Raw genomic sequence first — 10,392 nt, 5'->3', positions numbered from 1 at the left:
CAGCCTGGTCTACAGAGTGAGTTCCAGGATCAGCCAGGACTGCACAGAGAAACCTTGTCTCGAAAAACCAAAAAAAAAAAAAAAAAAAAAAAAAAGAATTTGGAAGCCCAGCACCCAGGTAGATGCTGCACAGACATCTCAGTCACTCGTAATCCCAGAGCGCAGGAGGCAGAGTCGGTAACTAAGACCTGCTTTCTCTTAGAGAGGCAGAGTCTCAGGCTGGCCTTGAACTTCTGATCTTTCTGTCTCTGACTCCCAAATACTGAGATTATGACTATAAATGTTGCTTTTTTCTTTCTTTCCTTTTCTCCTTCTTTTAAAATTTACCAAAGCATAGTACCTTCACAGAAGGCTCTATTATGACATTCCCATATGAACACATAATATTCTTTGGTCACATTATCCCCTCTATTACTTTTAAAAATCATTATTTTATGTCCCCTTGTCTTACCCTCACGGTCAGTGGTGACATTGACAGGCTCAAAAGGAGGTGGTCCAGTGGCTAAGGTAGACACACCATTCAAAGCAGCAACCTCAAAGGTATAGGTGACATCAGGACGCAGCCCTCGGATTGACACCCAGGGTTCAACCAGGTCTCGAGGACCGGGGTCGAAGGTCATGTCGCCCCCACAGGGCAAGCAGGAACCCCCAGGACGGCACTCTCGGCAGCGTACAGCATAAGTGAGGTCCTCTCGGCCCCCGGACTCAAGGGGAGCACTCCATTCCAGGCGCAGGGAGGAACCGTTCAGATGGTGAACCACGCTTCTTGGAGCAGAGGGTGGGGCTGTGGGAAAAGAGAATCAGGTAGAGGGTAGGAAGGGACTACCCTAAAGGACAGAAGGTCACACTAATCTCAAGTATTAGAGGTGAGGCCAAAGCTGGGAAGCATGTGGGCTGTGATGGGCTATCTTCAGCAACTTGATACAACCTAAAATCACTTGGAAAAAGTCTTGATGAGACTATGTTATGTTGGCCTATGGACGTGTAAGTACAGGATTTTCTGGATTAAGTTAAGTGATACAGGAGGACTCAGCCTACTGTGGGTGGCACCATTCCCTATGAAGTGGGTCCTGAGTTATGCGAGAACAGAGAAATCAAGCTGAGCACAAGCAAGCAAGCAGTCGAGCAAATATGGGTTCATTCATTTCTCTCTGTTCTTGACTCTGGATGTGATATGACTGGCTGTTCCTGCCTCGACTTCCCCATGCCAATGGACTACAACCTGGAGTTAAGCTAAAATAAATTCCTTCCTCTCTTAATGGTTCCTTATCATGGTATTTTATGACAGCAACAGAAAACTGTATCAGGGACCATATGGGGAGTCCACACACTCTCTCCCCCATGAATCACACATGGGACATCAGATGTTTTTCACTCCTGGAAACTTACTAGTGCAAGGTGAACTCCGGGGGTCTGAGCGGGCCCGGTAATACCCAATTCGACACAGGCAGACAGAAGACCCAATGTTATTCGAGTGGCTGTTGGCTGGGCACGGCAGGCAAGACTCTTCTCCTATTTGGGGCTTGAAGGTTCCCTGGCCACAGGCTGAGGGAGAGAACAAAGATGTCTATCAAGAAAACAAAACTGAAGACCAGAGAGGTTACGAGCACTGGCTGCTCTTCCAGAGGACCTGGGTTCAGTTCCCAGGACCCACAGGGGGCCTTACAAGCATCATTCCAGGGTATCCAGTGCCCCCTTATGACCTCAGGCACAAACACAGCACATGGGCATATATACACACACATGCAGGCAACACACACACATACACACACACACATAAAGTTTAAAAAAAAAAAAAAAACTTTAAAAGGAATCTTCCAACTTCAAAACAAAAACAAAACCTGCATGCAGACAGAGCTTAGGAATAAATGAGAGACTGGCCAGTTAGAGGAAAAGGGGGTGGGGGGCATCCCTCACTCTGCCTAACCCTAACTATGGCAGTCTGGTGAAACCCTCTCATGATTGTTTACTAATTAATTGACTTATAGACAGCATCCTATATGTCCTGACCTCAAACTCCATATATAGCTAGGGATAACCTTGAACTGATTTTTCTCTCTCCACCTCTGAAAGGTCGAGGTTACAGGTGTGCAGCACCACATCCAGTTTGCAAGGTGGAGAGGACGGAGTTCAGGGCTCTGTGCACACCAGCAAGCCCTCTACCACGTTCCCAGCCATCAGAATAATTGTGAACGCACACTGCCAAAAATATAGAACTACTAAAAAAAAATATGCAAGATAGCTAACGTGATGCATGAAGCCTTAAGAAAGCACGCATGAATGGTAGAAATTAGGCATTTTTTTCCATCCTGTAATAACAGACAGCACTTGGAAGCCAGAGGCAAGTTCAAGGACAACCTGAGCTGTATAGTGAGACTCCATTTCTCAGAAACAAAACTAAGGGCTGGAGAGATGGCTTGGAGGTTAAGAGCACACACTGCTCGTGAGCGGATCAGAGTTCAGTTCCCAGCACCTATACTGGGTGGCTCACAGCAGCACCTGTAATTCCAGCCCCTGGGGAGATACAATGCCTTATGTACACATAACCTCACATATACAACTAATTTGAAATATGAATATTTTAAAATTATAAAAACAGAAACAAGCTGGGCTGGAGAGATGGCTCAGCAGTTAAGAGCACTGACTGACTATTCTTCCAGAGGTCCTGAGTTCAATTCCCAGCAACCACATGGTGGCTCACAGCCATCTGTAATGGGATCAGATACCTTCTCCTGGCGTGTCTGAGGACAGAGACTGTGTACTTACATACATAAGATAAATAATCTCATTTAAAGAAAGAAAGAAAGGAAGAAAGGAAGGCAGGAAGAAAGAAGCCAATAACAACAAAAACCCAAAGAAGAGACAAGCCAGTCACAGCAACACACTCAGGAGGCTAAGGTGGGACAGTTCATGAGCTGGAGAGCAGCCTGCGCTATAAATCAAAACCTAATCCCAGTACAAAAACAAAAACCACAAACAAAATACCAGGAGATGCTGCGGATGGCCTTAGGACCTCCAGAACACCGAAGTCATGAGCAAAGATGATGTTTTAGCTTGATGCGGCACCCAGAGTGTGCTTTGTGAAGTCCTGTGTTTAGGATGGTATGTAAACCCTCAGATCCCAATCCAAAGGCACCGAGGTTGCCAACATTCCAAAAGTAATGACTGGCTAATTTTAGGTGGACATTTGTGGAAATGGAGTCGTTTACAGGACAGCAAGCTGGTTCAAGGGGCCAAAGTGCTCACCACCAAGTCTAATGACTTGATTGGTGCCTGCAAGCTGACCTCTGACCTCTGACCACAAGGGGGCCTCAACAGCACAGGCCACGGCCCCTAGCAAGCACACACAAAATAAGCAAATCTCTAAACAAAACAAACAAATGAAAATACAAATCTGAAGACCTGAGTTTGAATCGCTGGCACCTGCATTTAAAAGATAATAATGAATATAGAACAACAAAACCCAAACCAAACCAGCCGGCTAAAAGAAACAACTCAAGGGCTGAGGATATAACTCAGCTCGTACAGAGTTTGGCTCAAATCCTCAGTGCTGACAACCAAGAAAAGGAAAAGGAAAAGGAAAGAAAAAGCAAGCTGAATTCCAGGGACAGAGAAGCAAAGTCATATCAGCAAATGGGAGGGAATTCAGAACAAATAACATATAATGGAGATCGATCATAAAGTCCTTTTCTACCATCCAACAAGGTATCCGAGCTGTTCAGTGACAATCACTTAACGTAGGGAAGCTTAAAGGCTGGACAGAGGAGCCCATGAGTCTCGTGGCTGGGATCTACTACCAATCAGCCAATCAAAGGAATTAACAGAATTATGAATACTACTTTCTACTATACTAAGAATAAAATCCGAGAGGAAAGAAGCCCCAAATCCTAAAGGGATGAGAGCAGGAGGAAAAGCTGGCCCCACCTTTCCCGGGTACTCGCGCTCTCACCTCTGCATACTTTGTTGCTTTCCGCAGCCTCGTACCCTGGCGCGCAGCTGCAGCCGGTGACCTGCTGCTCAGCCCACTGACCATCTTCCCGGCAGTAGAGGCTGGGGCTGGGGTTGGCGGTAGGGACCGCGTTGGCCACGCAGCTACCTGCCACCGGCACCACGAGCTCCCGAGGCACCGTCTCCGGGAAGTAGGTCAAGTTCGTGATCAGCCAGGAGCACTTCTTGTAAAAGAGATGCAGAGAGAGCAGAGCCATGCAGGCTCCTTGGTCCTGGAAAGCCAGGTAGAAGCCGGCTTTGCTGAGAGGACCCAGGCGCAGCGTCTTGATGTTAACCTTCCCTGTTGCTTCAGCTCCAGGGCGCTTCCGCGTCAGATGTTCTGCGGCCACCGTGTCCACCTGCAGAAGAACCCGGGTTCACCACCACTGTCCCAGGTCCTCTGGGATCTCTGTTGGACTACCTTCTTCACAGATACCTCCATCCATTTTAGCTTCTGTGGAGAACCTTCTATCTACTTTCCATGATACGTGTTTGTATATGTGTGTATGGGGTGTGTGTGTAGAGAATATAGAAAGAAAATGTATATATAGAATATATAAAATATACATACACTTACATATGTGTATATATACACATTATGTATACACATACAATATATATTCATATGTGTGTATTTCACATACAATATATATTCATATGTGTGTATTTCACATACATATATATATACATGTATGTATATAGTTACACATATACACATATACATACACACAAATATAATATATTCATATGTAATATATGCAGATGTATGTGTGTGTGTGTATATACATATATTTAAACACACACACATAAATCTAAGGTCTCCTGTAGTCCAAGCTGGTCTCAAACTTGCATGTAGCCAAGGTTTTTCCAAGACAGGGTTTCTCTCTGTAGTCTTGGCTGTCCTGGAACACACTCTATAGGCCAGGCTAGCCTTGAACTTGGAGAGATCCTCTTGCCTCCACCTCTCAAGTGCTGGAACGACAGGCAGGCACGGCCATGCTTGCTCCGTCCAGTCCAGCCCGGGACTTGGTGACGGCTAAGCCAGCACTCACAATTGAGGGACTCGCCCGCCCGGCTCGATCTGCTCTTCCCTGCCGTCCTCTAATGCTTGCTGAGCTGCACTTCGTCCAACTTTGTCCTGCCTTGGTTTCCCAAGGAGTCATTTGTTCTAGGAATATTCATAGATACCTGCGCCATGACCTCAGAGCCAAGGAGAAAGGATGGAGAATCAGACAGATGGCCATGTAGGGCAGGAGCCAAGGTGAGGGTAGCTACCCACTCTGGAGACTAAGATTCTCACCCCAGATGCTGACATGCCATGGGAAATCAATAACTAGTTCTGGGTGAAGATTTGTAAAAATACAATTCACCTTTTAGGAACAGGGACATAGATAAGTTAGCTCATGCAGGAGGCTCTGGGCTCCATCTCTAATACAGGCCTGTAATCCCAGCACTGGGGATGTGGGGGCAGGAGGAGCAAGAGTTTATGGTCACCCTTGGCTCCATAAGAAAATTTGAAGTCAGCCTGAGCTATATGTGAGATCTTGTCTCAAACACCAAACATGGCCTAGAGAGATGGCTCAGCAGTTTAAGGCAATTGCTGCTCTTGCAAGAGGCCCAGGGTTCAATTCCCAGCACCCACATGGTAGTTCACAACTGTAACTCCAATTCCAAGAGCTCTGATGTCCTCTTCTGGCCTCTGTGGGTGCCAGGCATGCACATGGCACACAGACACACACATGCAGGCAAACATTCAGACACAGAAAATAAAAACAAATAAGTTTTAAGATGTACATATGAACAAAACCAGAAATAAAACCCGGGCATTGTGGCACATGCCTGTGACCCCAGCATTCAAGAGGCATGCACACAGATCCCTGAGGTCAAGGCTAGCTCGATCTGTATAGTAGAGAGACTATCGGAAGAAAGGAAGAAAGGAAGGAAATAAGGAATGAAAGAAAGAAGGAGAAAGAAAAACCACGAAGGTTGGAGACAGAGCTCAGCAGTCAAGAGCACGTGTTCCTCTTACAGAGGACCCACACCAGCACCCACAATGTGGCTCACAACCGTCTTTAACTCCAGCTCCAGGCAAGCCAACACCCTCTTCTGTCGTCCTCCGGCACCAAGCCTGCACATGGAGCACACATAAAATGCATGCAGACAAAACATCCACACATATAAAATAATTAATAAGCCTAATAAAAATTAAAAAAAAAAAAAAAACAACTGCAACAAAAAAAAAAAAAATAGGGCTGGTAAGATGGCTGGGGAGGTAAAGGGCGCTTGCCATTGAGCCTAAGGATCTCAGTTCTATCCCTGGAACCCAAGTGAGAGAAAAGAACCAACTTCTGCTAGCTGTCTCTGACTGACCTCACACAACACACACACACACACACACACACACACACACACACACAGGTGGAGGCAAGAGGATCAGGTGTTTCAGGCTAGCCTGGGCTTTGGTTAGCCTTTTCTGGGTTAACAAAGCGGAGGAGCCGAACTCAAGGATAACTTTGAGTCCAGTAGTTTCAAAGCTGGTCTGGGCAGCACAGCAGTAGCTCAAAAATAGGGAGGCAAGGTGTGGCTGGTGCTGGAAACTGGAATCTAAAAGACAGGGCTGGAGTGATGGCTCAGTAGTTAAGAGCACTTGATGTTACAGAGGACATGGGTTCGATTCCCAGAAACTTATGTGGCAGTTCTTACAACTACCAGTAATTCCAATTCCAGGATGACTATGCTACACAAATATACACTGGAACAAAACACTCATACACATAACATAAATAAGAAAGACATGATAGTGCACACCTTTAATCCCAGTGCTTGAGAGTTAGAGGCTAGTGAATCTCTCTAAGTTCAAAGCCAGCCTGATCTACAGAGTGAGTTTCAGGACAGCCAGGGTTACATAGGTAGACTTTGTCTCAAAATGCAACAAAGAAATAAATTAAAAAGACAGCCAGAATTACAATGGCACCCTCTTATAAGCCCAGCACTCGGGAGGCAGAAACAAGAGGATCAGGAGTTCAAGGCCAGCCTTAGCTGTGTAGTGAGTTTGAGGTTAGCCTGGGCTACACAAGACCCTGTCTCAAGAAAGCAAACAAATAAAAAGACAGGTGAGAGCTTTGTGTAGAGGAACCAGGTGGGGATGTGAGAGGACCCGATATTGACAGAGATGCAAAGAGTACAGAAGGGCCCAGCAGTGAGCAAGCAGGTCAGCAGATAGGTCTGCAGAGATGTTGTGAAAGCAGCTTGAAGATGGACCTCCCCACACAGGAGAGGCAGTACTTGTTCTTCCCTTTTATCCACACACACACACCTCCACCTCTTCCCTCCCTAGACTTAACTGCTTGTAGCAGCATCAATCCCCCAGGCTGTTAGTACCTTGATGTAGGGGTTCTCCATCCAGGCGGGTGTGTGGGCCGTGGCCGTATCAGCTTCGCTCTCATAATAGAAGACAGTGAATGTCTCCTTGCAGGAGCGACTGGCCCTCGGCAGGGACAGGCATTCCATCATGGTGAAGCGTATCGTGGCATACACGTGGACGGCACCTCGCCTTGGGACCCAGCCAGTGCGCAGCCAGTGCGCCTGGCCCCCTGGACGCTTCATGTCGCACACCTCATAGGTGCGGACGCTGTGCTGTTCCTCATCCAGGCCGCTTAGCTCCTCCCACTGTGCAGAGACGAAAGCTGTCAGTCAGGACCTCTAGCTAGGGTCAGCTTGGCTACAGGAAACAAGTATCTCGGAGTGTTTCTGTGCAACCTCCCGCTTCAGTTCCCCTCCAGCTCTTACCTGGCCCTCTGCCTGGGGGTAAGTCACCCATTTCAGATCCGCCGTTTCCAGTTTTGTGTTCAGCAGGGTCTCTAAGACAGAGAGACAAAGTCAGCCCCATTGGGGAGGTATGTGTGAGAGGAACGGCCAACAGCTTGCTGGGAACGAACGGGAATGAGGGCGAGTGAGTTGTCTTTCTAATTCCAGGAGGTAGCAAAGTTTATTCTCTTGGACGAAGGAGATAAAGACACTAGCCACCAACCCTGCAGACCTGAGCTTCATCCAGAGGAGCCAGTGGAACACCTGGGACCAAGTCCCGCCCTCCCCTTTGGCTTTGAGAGAGAGGAGTGCCTGGAGTTAGGGTGGATGAGGGAGGCATCACCTCAAAGTTCCCGGTGCTGTCTCTGGGTGTAGGGGGCAGGCAGGAACCTGAGCAGCCAGAGGCAAAGCCTACGGGTCCTTCTAATGGGTGGCAGGAGACAGCAGAACACGTTGGGGACAGGATGCCCACGGTTCTGGGAAGGGGGTGGATAGAGGCCGACGTCCCCACCCTCCATTGTTCCAGCCTGGATAGCGTTTTCCTGTCTCCAATTTACACACTGTCTGTGCAACAGGCTGCTCTTCAGCCTGCAGAGCTGAGCCCAGACTCACTTTCCCTGCACCTACATCACACCAGTTGGCCTCCAGCTCAGTTCAGTCCACCAGTTCCCAGACCCACCTCTCACCTCCATCCCTCCAGGGCTCCATTTCCAGGTCGTCGTCCCCTCCCCCCACCACATCTCCCAGTTTACACCTCCTTTAGGGCCTGAGGCCTTGGATAAACTAATTAACATTTCTAAAGCTTTAGTTTGTCACCAGTTAAAATAAGGAAACAAGAACCCTGCTTTTTTGCAGGGCAAAATAACAGTAAAATAAACGCAGTTGGCACAGGTGTAGGCAGGGGCTTGAGAATCATTCAGGTAACGCGGGTGAAAGGGGGCATTTCCTGTTGGCATGGTTTTTCCCTCCCTTCATGGGTGCTCTGCCCATTTGACTTCCTCCTCTCCAGGAGCCCAAAGTCTGTCCTCACCCCATTCCCACACTTTGATCAGCCCAGAATAGCACTGCCCAGCCTAGAGGGAGCTCCTTTGATTCCATCGCTTCAGGGAGAGATCTCCCCCACTCTCAAGGCCCACTCCCCAGATTCTCCTTTGATTCTAAGCAGCAAGGGAGGTTGTGGGGGAGCCAAATTCATTGAAAAGAGATTAGGGAGGCAGGGAAGGGGGTGGTTATGAGTCCTGTGCAGCCCCAAGAGGGACTGTGGAGTTAGGGGCTCACAGATCTGAAGAGGCATTTGGAGAGGAATACAGAAGGAAAAAAAAAAAAAAAACAGAAATCTGAGGAGGGCTAGGAGGCGGCCAGCTGGGGTGAATTAGGACGACACAGGCCGGTGTTAGGCAGTTTCTGCGGGCTTGCATGGCTGGAAGAAAGCCTCAGCCTTGGGAAAAGTTGAGGTCTAAATGGCATGTAAAAGGTTGGGGTACAGCCTTGAGAAAAACAAGAAAAAAGTCTACACGAGGTCAGTAGCCTGGCCAGCCATTTGGGAGTTGGAGAGTGGGGCTGCAGATGGGGCCATCCTGACTGGGGTGTGGAGTCCAGGTGTGAATGAATGCTAGGGAACCGGAGGTGGGGGTCGCTTTACGGCCTAGTTGGGGTCTGCCTCGCCTGCAAGTGCCCCTTCAGGAACTTTCCCCTGGAGTTTAGCCAGAGGTGGAGCGAGGATAAAAACTTTGGGGGATAGTTTTGAACATTAGGGTGGACAGGAAAAGGAAGGTTGTCACGGGCCTTTGGCATCAGGACTCAGAATTTAGAAGGCTGGGTAAGGGAAGGTCCCGGGTCTGAGCTCTCGACTCCATCTCTTTCCCAAACAAAAGAAAAACCCCACTCCCCGCCAGGCCGCCTCCTCCCCGCCCCCTCCCGTTCTAGTGCTATTGGTCCGAAGTGTTTAAGGGGTACCAGAGTTGGGATAGGGAGAGACCATCTTTTGCACTCTGAGGCACAACTTTGGGGACCCCAAGAACAGGGGGCACCCCCAAGAAAACTCACCTTCTAAAGCAGTGGCGAGGGAAGCCCAGCACAGCAGCGCTCGGAGCTCCATGGCGCCGCCTCACTTTGGCTGAATGCGATCCGAGTTTGGGGGGCCCTGGCCCCCCCAGGTCTGACCCTCCCCTGGGCGGGTGCACACCGACTCTGCTGCTGGGACTTTCCGTCGAGGGCCTCTCAACGATGGCCCATGCGGGCGCGCCAGGCACCCGCGCTCAGGTGCGGCCCCCACGTCCCCGCCGCAGCGCGCGCGCGCGGGGAGGCCAGCCTTGAGGGGGGACGTCCTGGCAGTGGCCGTCGCTGGGCGGGCGGAGATCGGGACGTGGCTGAGAGTTAGGAGTCCCTTCGGGGCTTCGGGGGTCCCGCCCTGGCTGGCTGGGGTGGGCCGATTGCTCGCGGTCTCCCTTGCTCCCTGGAGTGGTTGGTGGATGTCGCGCTGCCTGGGTGAGTGCGCCGGTCGTGGTCAAGGAAGGTGGAAACCAAAGTGGGAACCGAGCAGGAGGGAGGGAAACAGGCTGGGCCAGGGCTGGGCCGAGTCGAGACTGAGTCGGGCGG

At 49.5% G+C, this 10,392-nt stretch overlaps 1 protein-coding gene across 1 annotated transcript in view; it reads right to left on the bottom strand.

Moving 5' to 3' along the window:
• The window catches only part of Ephb4 (EPH receptor B4), a 23,142-nt gene extending 12,750 nt beyond the window's left edge, over window positions 1-10,392 (bottom strand). Inside the window, exons 1-6 of the mRNA XM_021162668.2 lie at window positions 9,841-10,392; window positions 7,777-7,847; window positions 7,369-7,656; window positions 3,950-4,346; window positions 1,390-1,545; window positions 452-784 (exon numbers count right to left, since the gene is read on the bottom strand). Of these exons, the coding sequence (XP_021018327.1) occupies window positions 452-784; window positions 1,390-1,545; window positions 3,950-4,346; window positions 7,369-7,656; window positions 7,777-7,847; window positions 9,841-9,892 (1,297 nt within the window). The 5' untranslated portion in view covers window positions 9,893-10,392. The remainder of the gene's footprint in view (window positions 1-451; window positions 785-1,389; window positions 1,546-3,949; window positions 4,347-7,368; window positions 7,657-7,776; window positions 7,848-9,840) is intronic.

Source organism: Mus caroli, chromosome 5 (assembly GCF_900094665.2).
Source record: "Mus caroli chromosome 5, CAROLI_EIJ_v1.1, whole genome shotgun sequence".
NCBI lineage: Eukaryota > Metazoa > Chordata > Mammalia > Rodentia > Muridae > Mus > Mus caroli.
Note: the sequence above shows the minus strand (reverse complement) of the source record. Positions and strands in the feature narration are given on the sequence as shown.